This window comes from Lactuca virosa, chromosome 8, assembly GCF_052849685.1.
Source record: "Lactuca virosa cultivar CGN04683 chromosome 8, Lactuca_virosa_CGN04683_v6, whole genome shotgun sequence".
Classification (NCBI taxonomy): domain Eukaryota; kingdom Viridiplantae; phylum Streptophyta; class Magnoliopsida; order Asterales; family Asteraceae; genus Lactuca; species Lactuca virosa.
The window spans coordinates 326,260,739-326,279,343 of record NC_136433.1 but is presented as its reverse complement, the minus strand read 5'-3'; the positions used below and the strand labels follow the sequence as shown (position 1 = coordinate 326,279,343).

Genomic DNA, 18,605 nt, shown 5'->3' with positions numbered 1-18,605 from the left:
CTGTTAAGTGTACGATCGTAGCCTGTAGTTATAACCAGAGTCTCTTGGAGGAAGAGCGGGGATTTGTGTATAGATCTATACGGGGATGACACCCCACACCTGAGCAGTTCGCTACAGTTAGACTAACTCAGTCTAGGGTGACGAAAACCTTATAATCAAAACCGGCGTCCAACAATGCCAAGACAGGCAAACATTGTCTTTATTTAGTATGGTTATGACGGCTCACTTAGAGGAATTAACGTTATGAAGTTTACGGAAGACCATTCTCTTTTCTCTTGGATTACTCGGAAACATACGCGTACTGGTACTCAACCTCGGGGGTTGGTATGGCAGCTTTCTCTTTTACAGACAACATCGGGTTGTGTGGAAACATTCTCTTTACATGCTCTTTACATTCTCTCTACATTCTGTTTACCCTTTTAGTCAAATAAACAATAACATACATGCATTAATACAAGATCTGACACAAACATACTAAACAGTTTGCAGAAAATATAGGATTTTCTGGTGGTTTCAAAGTTATACAAATCATTTTCACAAACATGCTTATGAACTCACCAACATTTTTATGTTGACCGTTTTCAAAATAACTTGTATTCTCAAGAAACCGTTGAAGCAGGATGAACGAAACAAACTAATGGATATTGTGTTATATTTTGTTTCATCATACTCTGACTATTTTGGCATGTAATATTCAAATACAATACTCGATGTAAACAATGAATGTTTTTATATTACATGTGTGATGATGATGATGTTATGTTTCAATTATATACTCTGTAATGATACTACAATGTTGAAAGTCACGCCAAGCCCCCGGACGTTTCTACCGTCTGGTTCGGGGGTGTGACAATATATATATATATATATATATATATATATATATATATATATATATATATATATATATATATATATATATATAGAGAGAGAGAGAGAGAGGTTCATATGTTTTTTTACAACTATTGTGTGCTTGTAACCACCAATGAGAATCATAAAATAATAAATAATTAAATAAATCATTTAAGGGTATAATAGTAATCCTTGCATATTTATATAATTAATATAATTATTATCCTTTTAAACAATGGATATCAAAGACAAATCCTATAGAAAAAACCCTACGCTTGATTATCACCATTGTTGTCGATCCCTTCACCCACTTTCGATTCCCTCCGGCCTTTACCTAGATCATCTTTTCCACCTGACTTCACGTTGCATCTATTATCATCGCAATCATCATCTTTCTTCTTGTAGCCTATATTCTGGTCACATGCGCCCAATACAAACATGCACGTACACAACAACCTTTATCCAACAAACCCGTTGAGTTCGTCTCCGCCACCATCGTCAGACACAACCTCGATGATCCCGGTAAGCACCTGCACCAATCTATATTCGATTCTCGATTTGTAGCTATGATTTCTTTTGCTGAAATACATATTCGATTCCTATGTAAAATCCATCGATTTCTTTTACTGAAATCGATAGGAATCACGAGCACGGCAGACATGGAGAGAGAGAAGAGATATCAAGGCTTTAAAATCCATCGATTTCTTTTGATGTTGTTGAAATCATCATATGTTTTTGTGTTCGTGATTAAGGTTAGTAACACTGACCGATTAAGCTCCATTCTTTTATGTACTCATCCTATTTGGAATCCAAATAAGAATCAGACAGTATTTTATCTCTTTAGCATCGATTGTACTCAAATTTTCTATCTACTAGTTGTGATTTTGGAAGTGAATCAGAATCAAGAAACAATTTTTTCTGTTATCAATGCTTTTGAATATTGCTTGTATTGCTGTGTTTTTTGAATGTTGATAATAAAACATGCCTTCCAAGTGTTAGATATAATGTCAAAAAGAGAAGGTTTTTGTGTAAATGATGTAAGTTTGATTTGTTGAATTTATTCAGAAGATTCTGTCAGAATATGTTAAGGTAAACTACATACTATTTTGTTAAAATTATAGTAACATGTTTATTATGTTGAACTATTCTGTTAGAAGTAAAGTAGATACTATTCTGTTAGAATTCTGATGGAATTGAAGTTTAAGCAAGAAACATAAATGAAATATTCTTTTAGAATTGAAGTTAATATGTGTAGTTATGTTAGTTTAGTGTTTTTATTTTGTAAAAAAAAATATGTTAAAAATTCTATATATAAGAATATAAGTTAAAATGTGTAGGTTAAAGCATAGTTTGAATGAACATGGTATTTTACACTTTTTATGGCGAACCATAGGATCCCGTTTAACTTCTGAATGAGATGGATTCTATGGCTGAACGAATTAAGGACTTAAAACCGTGCCTTTTAGCTTCAAACAGAAATCACGACGTGAGAACGGGGAAACCCACGACGGAGTTGTCTGAGTCTGAAACGAGTTGTTGGATTCGAACCTGGTCGATTCTTACGACGTGACCAAGGAATTATCACAACATGAGACCCGACATTAGGGTTTTGACCGATGGATTTGACTTTGGGAGTTGACTTTTGACATGGTCTGACTTTAGGGGCGAGTCCTAGCAAATAAGGGGCATGATGGTCATCTATCCCAAGGAGTGCATGCTTAGGATCCTTAATTATGGAATGTTACCCATATTGCTAATTAGGGTTGTGTGGATATGTTTAGTGTAAGGAGGTTTGGTAGCAGCTGACTGAGTGTTGTTTTATCCGGACATCGTTTGAGGCGAGTCTCCTCACTGTACTTGTGGGTCGAAGGCACTAATGTCGGCCCACTGGATTATGTTGTAGGATAGTAGTGGCCTTTGTGACACTTACTGATATACTCGTATATGCTTGTTGTGGTTGTGACTATTACTAGTATGATTGTATGTTATATGCATAGAGCTACTCTAGGCTCGGAGCCATTATGGGTTCGGGGGTTGATACGAACCCGACACAGCTACTTACTGTCATATGGATTGATACAGACCCGGGGGTTGATACAAACCCGACACAACTACATGTTGTCCCATGGGGTTGATACATACCTGACACAGCCACGTGTTGTTATATGTATATGTGTATTGTATGTGGTACTTTGGGAAAACTCACTAAGCTTTGTGCTTACAGTTTACGTTTATGGTTTCAAGTACTTCCGGTTCAAAAGGGAAGGGTCTGGCGTGATGGCACAACATCATCCCCTCATGAATATGCATTTGAAATAATTGTATTCTGATGTTTTGAATATTATGACTTGATGTTGGTTTTGAACAATTAATGAATGATTTGATTTTTAAATGAAAATTTTTATTATCGTTTTCGGGACGTTACAAAACCCTTACGCAACAAGTTCTTCCACGCTTCGGCTATATGGTAATTTGAGAGAAAAACCCTTGCGCAACAAGTTCTTCCACGCTCCGGGCGCGCAACCAACTTCTTCCGAGGACATGTGTCAGCATCTACTTTTATTGGTTTTTATTATTATTATTTGTTTATAATGTGTATTTTGACAATAGCTTTTTTTTTCTTTGAAATATTTTTTTTGGAAAAACTAAATTTTTTAAAATTAATTTTCTACAAATGAACACAATTATGATAATTTGAAAAAAAAAATTATTTTTCAATTTATTATAATTATAAACAACCCATAGAAAAAAATTCTCCAAAAATTAAAAAAAAATTAAGGAATACTTCTACTTACTATTATAGTGACTTAGTCAACGGAATTTTTAAAAAAATAAGGTGTTTTAGACTACCAACTTGATTTAAAAGATTAAATTTTTTTAAAAAAGATGTTGAACATAATGTGATTTAAAATATTTATCATTAAAAAATATTATGATTCAATATGTTAATGATCCTTAACTTGTTATTATCTAAACATATTTTGATTCAAATATTTTATGATGCCGTTCAAAAAAAAATTATGATCCTTAATTATTATCTCTTTTATGATTTAAGATTAAATGATTCAAAAAATATAATGATTCAAATGTTGTATCGAACGAAAACTTTATTTAATTCAACATATTATGTGCCATAATCATATGATTCATAAATGATACTATTCAAAATGATATGATTCATAATTTTATGATCCAAAATGATATAATCAAAAATTTTATATTTTATTAGAATTTTAATGAATATTTATAGTTTAATATTCTAGTATAATATTCTAACATTCTAAAAATTCAATTTGAATATTTATAGTATAATATTTTATTAAAATATTTCACGTTTATTCTGAAAAAAAAAACGGTAATTTATTTTTGGATAAAATAGATGACGAAAATAATATTAATTTTTTTTTTGAAAAATTTTATTTATTTTGCATTTTAAAAATATTCTTTTATCTCCAAAGTGAATAGATAGGATTGTGTCCCCATGTCTTACAAAATAAGATGATCTCTCTCTCTCTCTCTCTCTCACACACACACACACACACATACACACACAAACACATATATATATATATATATATATATATATATATATATATATATATATATATATATCTTTATCTTTACTACTTATAAAGCATTTATACAAAAACTATATATATATATATATATATATATATATATATATATATATATATATATATATATATATATATATATATATCTTTATCTTTACTACTTATAAAGCATTTATACAAAAACTCTTAAATACAAGCTATTATGCACAAGATACATGTTTTTTAAGCAAAAACTCTTAAATACAAGTTATTATGCACAAGATAGGGTATTCATCCGCCACTATTACCTATGGCTATTTCCTTCTCTGATCGATCAGTTAGTTCCAAAGATGTTACGATGCATAATCCGAATGTTATCCGCTTCTGGCATTTCCGGTTCGAACTCAATGTCTGTTAATTCGGTTGAAATCAAAATGTTCACTGAAAATAAAATAATATGTAATTAATAACACATATTAAATTAATGAGTTTAATATTTTTTGGCAAACATAAAATATTTTAAAAATAATAATAATAACTTACTTGAATTTAGATGGACCAATTTTACTCGAGAGGCATAGATTATGGATTTTTTTCTTCATCGCACAAAAGGTCCTTACAACATTTGTTCGCGGTGTTTCATGCAACTTCATATTTATTATATGCCCCCTATTTATAACCAAATATAGTTAAAAGTTATTTAAAATTGTTATATTTTAATATAAGTTACATATATATAATATATTAACACTTACGTCCCATCCTGAAGATATATATTATACCAACGAAGTCGGACCCATCTGTTAACATGTACATATTGTATTCTGCCCATGATAATTTTTCCAACCACATCTAAAAATAGAAAGATTTAAATTTATTATGTGTAATTACTTAAAATATTTATATATATATATATATATATATATATATATATATATATATAAACATGATAAATAGATAGATATACCAATCATCATTGTCCGACATGTCCTATCTTCCTATAGAGTTTTAATAGTAGCCACCAACGGATAAAGTGCAAACCCCTTTTCAATATCGGTTGTCAAGCGATTAAACTTTGTCTTGTTGTCGATAATTATCTCCAAATCTCTATATACAAAGCTATAATTTTCAATTTTGGGATAATCTTCTATGATTTTTTCAACTTGGAAATGACCCAAAGAAAAAACTTGTCCAATCAAATTCTTCTTCTCGTATAACTGGATAAGGTTTGGTGGGACAATAGCAGCCATTTTGTGTCTCTGATATATGATAATAGTTAAATAAATAATAAATAATAATTTTAAACATATTAATATACATGTTTTTATAAGTTATAACTTACATTTTTATCAAGAAGGATAATAAATAGTTTGTTCCTCTTGATGTCTTTCCAAACAAACTCAACCCTGACGGTTGTCAAATCCCACCACATAAAACAACTTTGGAGTGATGCAAAATCTTCAACACAAAAAGGTGAATTCATCTTCTACAAAATTGTGCCATATTATATTAGTATGTAATAACTTTCATTTTATTGTTTAAATATTTTTATTGATTATACTTATTTCACTTGCACCAAAAAAAACAACTGTAAAAATAAAGTTACCCTCATAAATAGTTATTCTTTTATAAATTCATCAAAATCTTAACATACCATAATAACAAAAAAGGAAAACAAAAACATCTATAATTTATAATGTATAATAAAGAGAAACAACTTTTATCATGTATACATCTAACACATTGAATGAAAAAAAAAAAACACGAATATCAAATAACCATAAAGTTTTTTTATTCAAATACAATTTTCTTTTGTTTTTTTTAATAGAATCAATATATTTTTGAAATATATTTTCGTTGAACAAATTATATGTTTTGTATAGGATATTATTATAAATTGTCTTTATGAAATGTTATTAATCAAAATTTTATACCAAAAAAAGTAAAAGCAACAAAAATCTTAAATACTAAGCAGCATAGATGTAAGTTAATTCAATAACACAAGAAATATATATATAATCAACTTACAATCGATATTTGCAGAACTAAATACTCAAACTAAATGAGTGGATGCAAAAGAAAACTTCCGAATCAAAACATTCGCAAACAAACATTAAATATGTTATGTATTATACAGATTCAGTAGATATGATAAAATTGGTTATCTGTAATTCTTTTTTACATTTTCGGATCGAAAAAAAAAAAACAAAAACAAAAAGATTTGCTATGTTAAGTATTTAAATTCGGCAATACGATTTGAAACGCAAAAACAACTTCAGTTCCTTTTTCTAGAAGACAACATATGTAAGAGTTCTCCATCAAAAACCTACTTTTCATAGCACATCAAAAAACTGAACATAATAAAAAATCTGATGGGAATAGATCTAATTTTCTAGTCCTTAATCAGACATAATATTATTGAAAAGAAACACCCATATTTGTCTTCATGTGTGGAGCTTCCTTGTAATATAGTCCTGAGAGAACAAAGTAACACCAAAATTAATCAAACACACAAGCAAATACCACAACTCCATAATATATCCAGGTATATAACATACACAACGCAAATACATATCTATAATTATCTACAACATATGCACACATATCTACATAATGAACAGTAAGCCAATAGAGAGGTCAGAGAAGGAAATAGCCATAGGTAATAGTGGCGGATGTATACCCTATCTTTACTACTTATAAAGCATTTATACAAAAACTCTTAAATACAAGCTATTATGCACAAGATACATGCTTTTTAAGCAAAAACTCTTAAATACAAGTTTTTCTGCACAATATACAACATATGTTAAAAAGACAAAATGACACGGACTGCTTACATGGTAGTCACATGGATTTCCATCGTGTTTAATGTGGATCATTGATTTGCAAAGGATCTGATGGACTCCTCAATGATAACATACAACAAACCTCAGAAACCCTAAAAAGTCTAAACTCTTCCGCCTCTGTGTCCTTCAACCCACCACCTCTACAACCTGAACGTCCATCGACCATCGTTGAAGTCTGACTATCGGAAGTCCACCTCTATCTCGATTGACGCCTTTCCCCCTTCAATCCTGTCTCCTACCGTCGTCGATGTATCTGTTGATGCCGCCACCACCACCACCTCTTTCTCAACTATTTTTTAGATCAACCAACACCTCTTTTCCTCACCGCTACCATCTCTCTCCTTACTTCTGTTTATTGATTCTATTTATCAAGACATCACCACCGGATTTCGGGATCTAGATCCCCAATACCTTCCAGTGATTAAGGTAACAACTTGATTTCTCTCTCAATTCCTGTTCATTGAAATGTTCGTATTTGCTTCATATAATCAAGGTATAAAAGCAGCGTTTACTGACACAAAGTTTCTTTATTGTTGCTTTATATATATAGGTCGTGGTCGTTTTCTTTTCTTGTAGGAACAAGAAGTGGGAGTAGCCTCACTGGTGTTTGAAACCCCTCATGTTCATGTAATATTTTGTTTCTTGAGACCGAAAATGGCCGAGTAAACCCAGATTAGTAGCAGATTTGGGATATTGAGAACATGAAGAAGGCCATCGCTTGTATCTTATTTAAAGAGCTACGTTCTTTAAGATAGGGTATACATCCGCCACTATTACCTATGGCTATTTCCTTCTCTGAATCTCTCTATTGGCTTACTGTTCATTATGTAGATATGTGTGCATATGTTGTAGATAATTATAGATATGTATTTGCGTTGTGTATGTTATATACCTGGATATATTATGGAGTTGTGGTATTTGTTTGTGTGTTTGATTGATTTTGGTGTTACTTTGTTCTCTCAGGACTATATTACAAGGAAACTCCACACAAGAAGACAAATATGGGTGTTTCTTTTCAATAATATTATGTGTTGGTGATTTTAGTGTCATCATGTCATTTTAAATAACTGGAACTAACATGTGAGCTAAGGGGCTTCATGATTTGTACTCTAATATATGTATGGGGTTGTGCGGAGTGCACGCATGTATAAGATCGAATTAGAAGCCGGTTCGACGACTAGTCGGGGGTCCGGGGGTAGCGCCCTCGGGTCCTGGGTTTCCAAAGGGGCAGCGCTCCTTTGGCGGGGTCTAGGGGCAGCGCCCCTAGCGGGGTCCAAGGGGCAGAGCCCCTGGCTGGGGTCCTAAATCCTCATTAAATCCGGGTTAACATTACTTGTTTCCAAAGCAACTAATGACGGCCCAACCCTAATAAAACCCTAATCGTGTTTAGTATATAAACAACTCTTCTTATACAGAAGAGGGTTATGATCTTAAGCTCTCGTATTTCATCACACTTTCACAAAATCCTCTAGCATATTGGCTTACGATTTCTGTGCCTAGAATCGTAAGTGTCCACTTGGATTATCCTAGGCTGAATTTCTTGTAACCTAGGCATAGGGTAGAAATATCAGTTCGAAAAGTGATATCACGATCCAAGTCAGTATCCATATCTCCATTACAAACCCTATTTTTCCCAATATTATGTCTGATTAAGGACTTGAAGATTAAATCTATTCCCATCAGATTTTTTATTATGTTCAATTTTTTGATGTGCTATGAAAAGTAGGTTTTTGATGGAGAACTCTTGCATATGTTGTCTTCTAGAAAAAGGAACTGAAGTTGTTTTTGCGTTTCAAATCGTATTACCGGATTTAAATACTTGACATAGCAAATCTTTTTGTTTTTGTTTTTTTTTCCAGATCCGACAATGTAAAAAAGAATTACAGTTAACCAATTTCGTCATATCTACTGAATCTATATAATACATAACATACTTACTGTTTGTTTGCGAATGTTTCTATTTGGAAGTTTTCTTTTCCATCTACTCATTTAGTTTGAGTATTTAGTTCTGGAAATATTGATTGTAAGTTGAATATATATATATATATATATATATATATATATATATATATATATATATATATATATATATATATATATATTGTGTTATTGAATTAACTTACATCTATGCTGCTTACTTGCTTAGTATTTAAGATTTTTGTTGCTTTTACTTTTTTTGGTATAAAATTTTGATTAATAACATTTCACAATTTATAATAGGGGTAATTACTAATCTAGCCAAATTAAGGGGGTAATTAACAATTTTTAGCCAAAAATTAGCAAATGGCCAAAAATAGCCCACGAAACCGTAGGTTTCGAAATTCGCCTACTGTTTCGCCATTTGGTTTACTGTTTCGCGTTTTGTATAAACTTTTTTTTTTTCATTTTTGACATTCAAAACCGTAGGTTTTTTAAAACCTACGGTTTCCCAAACCGTAGGCTACGGTTTTCGCAAAAAAAACTACGGTTTTTTTTTTTTTTTTTTGGAGGGGTTTTATCTACTATTTTGGGGGTTTTATTTACTATTTTGGCCAAAAACTACGGTTTTAATTTTTGATTTTTGATTTTTGATTTTTAAAAAAAAAATTATTATTTTTTTTGTAATATAGAGTATAAAAAAGAGTGTTTATAATATGTACAATAACTTTAACAATTATTTTGTTTAAATTTTAACAATTATTTTGTTTTAATTTTAATAGTAGTCAACTCTGACGAAAAGAGTAGACTACTTTTTGGGTAAAGTTGACTACTTTGTTGCTAAATTTGACTACTTTTTTGTTAAACTTGACTACTTTTTCGTCAGAGTTGACTACTGTTTTCAACCTATCTTATATATATTAAGTATTTTATATTTTTGGAAAGTTTATTCTCTCTAGCTTCTTTATCCTCAAAATTAAGATAATGAGTTGTAACGAGTATTTTGTATTGCTCATTACGGATGGAAGATGGGAGTTTGTTAATTCCCATATCATATGTTTGGCCACTGGGATACAATCCGAGAATGTTTTATTTAGGTGTTGAATTTTACGAAAACACAACGTTCATCGAATTTGTTCAGTTGGTCAAGTGCAAGATGGGTCTTCCCGAAGAATCAAAAGTTAGTTTGGCCTATCAACATCCAGAACAACTCTATTATTGTGGTATTGTTGATGATCGTGATATTAGAAAGCTGATAAAGGTAATAAATGGCGTTGGAGATAAATATGTGTATGTGTATGTGGTGGTTGAAGAAGGCGTTTGGCTGAACGAAATGGATGATAGAGGAAAGGCATCTGCAGCAAATTTATCAAGTGGAAAAGGGAGCAACAACCCAATAGGTAATTTTAAAAATCCAAGTAAAAGTCAATATCATAGTGTTGCTGAAAATGTAAATGTAGTGCCAGAACCGATTATGTATGTTACACCGAAGAATTATAAGTATATCGGTGATAATGATGTTGGTGCATATGTTAATGATGTTGGTGTAAATGAATCATTTGACAAAAAAAAAAGCAGTAGCCGTGGTGAATAAGGTTGGTAATGAATTTGGAAAACAGGAAGTTTCGTTTTTGCATGATGGTGAACTAAAAGGATATGGCGAGTTTGCGGATTGTGACAAGTTGGATATATCCGGCCTAGATAATGATTCTAACGGAGAAGAATTAGATGACGAATCTAAGCTTATTTATTCAGATACCATGTTTCATGGTATGCCCCCTTTGCCTTCGTGTCCTGTAAATGCTGATGTGAACATTCCATGTCAGAGGGTGGATATAAGTGAAGAGATTAAGGTTTTAGACATTTTTGATGACAAAGAGTTGCTCAAGCTTGCAATCGGAAGACAATGCATGGAACAAGGTAAGCAGTATAAGACTACCAGATCGAGCAAAGGAAGGTTCGAGGTTGTTTGTTTGGTTAAAAATTGTTCATGGATGGTTAGGGCAAGGGGAATCCAATCGACTACTGCTTTCCAAGTCACAAAAGTTGTTGACAAACACACATGTTGTGCGACAAATTTGGAGTCTAATCATCGACAATCAAAGAAAAAGGTACTCGGCCACTTTATTGCTGAAGTATTGGCCGGAGACTATAATAGAGTTTATCGGGGCAATGAAATTGTTAGGGACATCAATTCGAAATTTCCAATCAATATCTCATACCAACAGGCATGGCGTGCAAAACAGTATGCGTTGTTGATGTTAAGAGGTACCAAAGAGGATTCATTCACCAAACTACCAGTGTATCTGCACAACTTGGTCAAGCACAATCCAGGAACTGTTACTCAGATAAGAGTAGACGATGATGATCGGTTTGAATTCGTGTTTATCGCGTTGGGTTGCTCGGTAAGCAGTGTTAATTTTTATAACAAATATAACATATGAATCCTAATTGGTATTTGTTAATGCAATAAAAAATAATTGTACGTACGAGCGTTCATCAAATATTGTAGGCCGACCCTAATAATTGATGGTGGTCACCTAAAGGGTGAATTCAAAGGCACGATGTTGCTCGCAGTGACAATGGACGGTCAAAACCAAATCATGCATGTTGCTTATGCCATTTGCAAAAGTGAATGTACTGAGACGTGGTCCTGGTTCCTTCGAAAGCTACATGAATGTATAGCCAATTTGGAAGACCTTACAATCATATCTGATAGGGCTCCATCCATAGCGACGTCAATTGCAAATATATTTCCTCACGCCTATCATGGAATATGTGGTATCCATTTGTATTTCAACATTTCAGCAAAATTTGGAAGCAGCGATACAATGCACACATTATTTTGGGAGACATGCAAAGCCTATACCATTAAAAAATTCGATAATGGGATGAAAAAAATAAAAAATGTAAATATTCGTGTATGGGAATACCTACAAAACATCAATCCAGAAAGATGGGCCAGGGCACATTTTCCTGGGAATCGGTATTTTCTTATGACATCAAATAGTGCGGAGTCGATAAATTCAATGTCACGATTTGCAAGAAAGATGCCAATATTGATGTTGATTGAGTATTTTCGTGCAACAATGCAACAATGGAGTTTTCAGAAACGTAATGTTGCAGGTACTAATATTTTATATACATTGTTGATTGAGTATTTTCTTAACTTGTGTAGTAATAATTTTATGAAAAAATATGTCTATTTTTTTTAGCTGAAACTAAAACAACACTCACCCAATGGGCTGAAACGATTATACAAGCAAATTAGAATGCTTGTAATAATTAGATGGTGTACCCTATCTCAAATAGCAGATTTGAAGTGAAAAGCTCTAACCACAAAAGTGTCATTGTTGATTTCCAACAAAGAACATGTACATGTAGGCGGTGGCAAATAGATGGCTTACCTTGTGGCCATGTTATAAAAGTGCTGACAATGAACCGTTACGAAGATTGTTCGGAATTCGCTTTAAAAGCTTACTTTACAGAAACATTGAGGAAAAATTACGAGGAGTCTGTGAACCCCTTACCAAGTCCATCTGAGTGGGAGATCCCCGATGATGTGATGACCGTGAAGCCACCCATAATGGAGAGACGTCAGCCTGGTAGGCCAAGAAACACTGGACGTATTCCGTCGCAAGGTGAGCGTCCCATACGACAAGAATGTTCTACATGCGGTCAATTTGGACACACTAGGAACGATTGTACCGGTAGGGGATCGGGGAGCGGATCTGGGGGAGGAAAAAATCTACACAAAAGGGCATAATGACTGATGAGTTTGCATCCGGGAGCGGGTCACAGAACGAAAGCGTGTACCCTCTTTTGATTTCAATAGTACATTTGATTTGAATTGTCCTTAGATTAATGTAGGAAAGCAATGAATTCCCGTATTTGTAATTTGTATTGCTTGTATTAAAAAGCACTTCTGAGATTATTAATTAAATCTAGTACTCCACTTATTAACTCCTTTATTCCATGAAAAATAAAACACAAACATAAAACATTATAGAAATCGAGATACACCCTTACGAAACATTACATAAGACATTTCACATAAAAGAGCCTTCTACATGAAACATTTGTTATTTTTAAGTAGGATCCATGCATCCTCATACTCGAAGTCACTTCCCTCGTGCTCCAAAATGTAATGATCTTTAACCATTTCTAAAAGATCTTCGTCGTTCTTTGGATAACGATACCTGTTTTTAAGATGATGATACCATCGATTAAACCATGTGATTTTTTCCTTTAAATCCATCCACTTACCAAAAATATCTTCTTGTGTTCGGTGTTTTCCTTCTCCCAACGAGAGGTTAAACATGGCTGTTATGCGGGTCCATTCATCACCTTCTAAGCAATCAGGGTTAACCATGGTTACATCATCGTAAATGTTCAACCAACAACGTGTTACCACCATTACCTCTCTTATCGTCCATGGATGTGGAGTATTGGACGGAGCAACTGCGTTGGAAGAAGTTGGTTGATTGGAGGCCATTTTTTAAAGTTTTTTGTTAGTTTGTTATATTTTTATAGGAGTACTTAAATAAGAAAAAAGAATAACATACAATTAGGTGGATTCCCATAAGTACTGTTTGAAACTACATTATGAAACCGTAGTCAAATAATGTCAAAGAGTAGTCTGATTGTCAGATACCTTACACGTAGATACTGTTTGAAACGACAAATATACTGTTCGAAAAGACAATGCATTATGCAGGCTAGAAAGTAGTAGTCAAAGTCTATGAAACCGTAATCATATAATGTCAAAGAGTAGTCCGATTGTTAGATACCTTACACGGAGATACCTGTTTGAAACGAAAAATATACTGTTCGAAAAGACAATACATTATGCAGGCTACAAAGTAGTAGTCAAAGTCTATGAAACCGTAGTCATATAATGTCAAAGAGTAGTCTGATTGTCAGATACCTTACACAGAGATACTGTTTGAAACGACAAATATACTGTTCGAAAAGACAATACATTATGCAGGCTACAAAGTAGTAGTCAAAGTCTATGAAACCGTAGTCATATAATGTCAAAGAGTAGTCCGATTGTCAGATACCTTACACGGAAATACTGTATGAAACAACAAATATACTGTTCGAAAAGACAATACATTATTGACCTTGCCTTTGCAGCTATTACTTATTTATGTGTCCACATGTGCAAAGCCCCTAACCCGCACAACCTTACGCACACTAAGTAATTGCTAATTGTCTCTTACAATTGTTTCGAAATGAGTTTCTCCGACACTGACCATGAAGAAAGCTTCAACAACTTGCCTGTTTACCTTCATAACCTAAGGCGAACCAACCCGCATACTCACACTCACATCAAAACGGATTTGATGGATCGTTTCCAATCTTGTTTTGTGGCTATTGGATGGGTGGTATAGTTCTTTTCCAAATCCGTTTTGTGTCTTTACATTTGATAATGTTTGTACATTAAAGTAATTGGTGTGCACTATTAAAAATTACAGGTCCATGCATTCGTGCATTGTTTCTTGCCTATCCTCTACATAGGTACCGTCCCTCTTAGAGGGGACTACCTAAAAACAATGTTTGCAGTTGTTGCTAAAGATGGGAACAATCTGACTTTCCCTATAGCGTTTGGTATGGCGGTTCAAAAAAATGTGGTAAATTCTACCTGGTTCCTGATGAGTTTAAAAGAATGTCTCGGACAGGGTAGGGAAATAGCGTTCATATCCAATATGTACGATGGCGTTAGCTCTTGCGTAGATAATGTTTTCAGTGATTCTTATCGTGGTTACACTTGTAACAGCGTGGAAAACTATTTACGCACAAGAGTAGACTCCGGGAGATCATTGGAAACTTTGTTCTGGATAACATTAAAATCCTACACGTTGTCAACTTTTGCACAAAATTTTTCTAGATTAAGCATTGATGCTCGTGAAGTGCTTACGAATATCGGTCATCCGAAATGGGCAAGAGCCTATTTCCCTAACATCCATTCGAATGTACTCAACATGGAAGTTCCTCAATAGTTTTCAGTAGTATTGCGCAATCATTGTAATGTACCAATAATAGCGCTTATCGAGGGAATTCGTGAGTACATGCAAAATACTTTTGTTGAACGAAGTATAATTGCAGGTATATTTTTGGATGAAATATAAAAGAATTAAATAGGTTGTACAACAACCTTTTGTAACCATATTTAATTTTCAGGGAGTTTGACTGGTGTATTAACACTGTATGCTGAAATGCTGGTTCAAAGAAGGATGCAAAAGTCTGTTCGTTGGCAAGCAACACATATCCCCCAACAGATATCCTCTCCCATGCCGACATATGTGTATGAAGTGTTTGATTTTAAAACAACTTGTGTTGTTGACCTTAAAGCTTATACTTGTTCATGTGGAAAATGGAGCAGTCTCGGTATAGCATGTGGTCATGCCATCACAACAACACGTGATTCAGACATGCATGACATTGTTAATTTGGTTCAAGTATATTACCATGCCGATGTATATCAGCTCATCTACCAGACACAAACCGTTCACGCAGTTCCCCCACCAGCTGAATGGGGAATCCCAGACCCTTTGATGGTTGTTTTATTGCCGATGTAATTTTTATTCCCTTTAAATAATGATGCTTGTAATATATTTGTCCTTGTCTATGTAATATATTTGCTGTTGAGTTTGTAATATATTTGTCTTTGTCTATGTAATATATTTGCTGTTGAGTTTGTAATATATTTTTCAATATCTTATGTTTGTAATATAGTTGACAATGTGTTTGTAATAAGTTTGAAATACATCATGTTTGTAATCAACAAAATTGAACATAACATAAAAGTAAAGGAAATTACAATTAGAATTAAACATAACATTGTTAAAGGAACGTCTCACCACCTATTACATAGTTAAATTGGTTTCCACAGATTAGGAAACTGTTTGGGATACAAGTTTTGTTCACGGTCGATAAAATCCCCTCTAATTCTAACAACATCTAATAGACGATCCCGTTCTGCTTGAAGCTTTTGAAACTCCGTATTTGCATTTCGAATCCACTTCTTAGCTTCCTTGATATTTTTTGTAGTTTCAGCAATCCATTTTTCTTTTTCAATTACTTGATCTGCTATGTCGTTTGCACGTTGGTTGAGTTTAATTTCAGAGTCCCTTACGTTGGCTTCTTCAGCAGCCTTCATAGCATGGAAAATGTCGTCAGGCATGTAATCTGGGAGTGGGAAATATGGGCCTTCAGGAATTGGGTTTGTATCGGAACAAACATAGCAGTCTTCGTCTTCGCAATGCCAAACACCGAAGTCAGATGAATTCATTTTCAATTTTAGAATGTTGTAGTGTATCACGTATAAGTTCTATGTTAGTTGCATATTAATAGTTTGAGAGCAAAAATCACTATTGGATAAGACATCAGGTAAAGTATTAGTCAAATGCGACTAGACAGTAGTCAAAAGCTATAACATAGTAGTCAAACTACAATCGTGTGTCAGAAAAAAACATAACATTACTGATAAAAACATAAAGTAGTAGTCAAATACACTTAACATAAAAATTATTTGAACTTAGAATTACTAATAAACATAACATAATTCTGAAAGGAAATTAGAATTACAAATAAACATAATATTACTGGTAAACATAACTACTAATAAAATTAGTCTAAGTAATTAGTAACGTGTAAATGGTGGTACGACGACCATCTTCTCAGTTGGTATTTCCCAATACAGAAGATTTGGAATAGGATTAATCGTCTCCGCTTGGAATGCATGTCGATACACCGCAGAAGTCAACCTATAATTAACCAATTGTTGTTTCTCTTCAACTGTAAGCCTTCTTAATGATGATATACCATGTTCACAGGGTATGCCGCATTTTTGCCATTTGCCACAAGTACAAATACCACGTTCAACTTGTACCGTTTGTATGGTTAAATTACAACGCACTTCAAATTTGTCACTACCAATATGTGTAACCTCATAACCATTAGATTGGTTCATTCTCCGTTCAAACACGTGTTGTGCATAAGGGGTAAGTTGACCATGCATTCCACCTGTGTAATTAATTTACTTAAAATTAAAAAGAGGATGGAGTAACGGAAAAGAAAGAAAACAATTATTTATTACCTCCAAATTCAGCTCGTTGCGCGTACACCATTTGTATTGACGGATGGAAGAGTTCAATGATTGTCGTTATTGGTAACTCGTGCGTGTTTGATCTAAGCCAACTCAATCCAATCGCAATGCTAATGTATTTAACATTGAAACGGACTTTAGGAAAAAAGGCTCGAGCCCATTTTGCCATTGGGATATTGTCAAGCCAGTCAAGATCATACCCGTTAACCTCATTTTTTAAATTGTTTAAAAAAACGTAAAATTCAGACAAACTATAAGTTTTGCATGCCTTCCAGAACAACTGTTCGACAACGATACTTCCTGTGGAAGCCCGAACTTTATCGGCTGTATTTTTACAACAATACCCATGATAGGAATCTGGGTATACTTGCATAATGGCGTAGTCTATCGAGTCAGACATATGGCTTATGAAACCAACTTCAGTAGTGTCACCTAAGCATTCTTTCAACCTTCTCATGAACCAAGTCCAAGCCTCTTCACAGTCAACACTTCCCAAAGCGAATGCTATGATCAGGGGTTCATGATTACCTTCCAAAGCATGAGCAACATACATTGTTGTTATGTTGGTCCCAATAAGGGGTACATGAGCAACAAATAGTGTTGGTATCATGGATGTGAGAAAGGTAGTAATCTGTAAGAAACAATGGCAACATTACACAAATCTGAACTTGAAATAAATAATAACATAATATAGAGTAGGAGTTACCACGCATCCTAATGCGACAAAACAAAATTGAAACCTGTCTCTCATGTCTTTCTTAATGATTGTGAAAGAGTTACAATTTGTTCTTTGAAGATTATGTAACAGTATCGGTAGGTTGGAAAAGCTTTGTTTGTATATCTCATTAAATCCACTCATTATGAGAATTGGTATGTTTCAATGAATTTGGTCGAGGCTATATAAAGGGATTTCATTTCAAATAGAATTCGGTCAGAAACGTTGCACGGAAATAATGTTTGAAGCGAAAAATCTACTGTTGGAAAAGACTATACATTATGCAGTGTACCAAACAGTAGTCAAAGACTATGAAACCGTAGTCTAATAATGTGAAGGAGTTGATTTTATATAGGGATTAAAGCGACCATCAATGCCTCTGGTATTACATAGGGATTAGAAGGTAGCGTTATCTACAATGGAAATTATATTTATTAAACGAACATCTGACAACCTATTACATAGGGATTAAAACGACCGACAATGGCTCTGGTATTTCCCATTCAGATGGAGGGGGAACAACATTCACATTCCTAGTCTGGTATGTAGTTCGAAACACATCACCCCGATAATATATTTGAACCATATCGGCTAATTCCGTGTTGTTT

The 18,605-nt window shown here is 33.5% G+C and overlaps 3 protein-coding genes across 3 annotated transcripts; all 3 read left to right on the top strand.

The window, feature by feature from the left end:
- The first annotated feature begins 11,751 nt into the window (after positions 1-11,751).
- Positions 11,752-12,440, top strand: LOC145131767 (uncharacterized). The gene is made up of 2 exons (XM_079066421.1): positions 11,752-12,295; positions 12,385-12,440. The coding sequence occupies exons 1-2, from the start codon at positions 11,752-11,754 to the stop codon at positions 12,438-12,440; spliced, it is 600 nt and encodes a 199-aa protein (XP_078922547.1).
- Positions 12,441-12,458: 18 nt separating this feature from the next.
- LOC145131766 (uncharacterized) lies at positions 12,459-13,050 on the top strand. The gene is made up of 2 exons (XM_079066420.1): positions 12,459-12,810; positions 13,040-13,050. The coding sequence occupies exons 1-2, from the start codon at positions 12,459-12,461 to the stop codon at positions 13,048-13,050; spliced, it is 363 nt and encodes a 120-aa protein (XP_078922546.1).
- A 1,356-nt stretch (positions 13,051-14,406) lies between these two features.
- LOC145131765 (uncharacterized) lies at positions 14,407-15,174 on the top strand. The gene is made up of 2 exons (XM_079066419.1): positions 14,407-14,559; positions 14,650-15,174. Exons 1-2 carry the CDS (start codon positions 14,407-14,409, stop codon positions 15,172-15,174), a joined length of 678 nt encoding a protein of 225 aa, XP_078922545.1.
- The last annotated feature ends 3,431 nt before the right edge of the window (positions 15,175-18,605 follow it).

What these genes read in the sequence shown, in the direction of transcription:
- LOC145131765 (XM_079066419.1), top strand. Translation starts at nt 14,407, where the DNA reads ATGAGTTTCTCCGACACTGACCATGAAGAAAGCTTCAACAACTTGCCT. An exon ending in TTGTGGCTATTGGATGGGTG is followed by an intron (nt 14,560 to 14,649) that starts GTATAGTTCTTT and finishes TAAAAATTACAG; the next exon opens with GTCCATGCATTCGTGCATTG.
- LOC145131766 (XM_079066420.1), top strand. Translation starts at nt 12,459, where the DNA reads ATGGTGTACCCTATCTCAAATAGCAGATTTGAAGTGAAAAGCTCTAAC.
- LOC145131767 (XM_079066421.1), top strand. Translation starts at nt 11,752, where the DNA reads ATGGACGGTCAAAACCAAATCATGCATGTTGCTTATGCCATTTGCAAA. An exon ending in TCAGAAACGTAATGTTGCAG is followed by an intron (nt 12,296 to 12,384) that starts GTACTAATATTT and finishes TATTTTTTTTAG; the next exon opens with CTGAAACTAAAACAACACTC.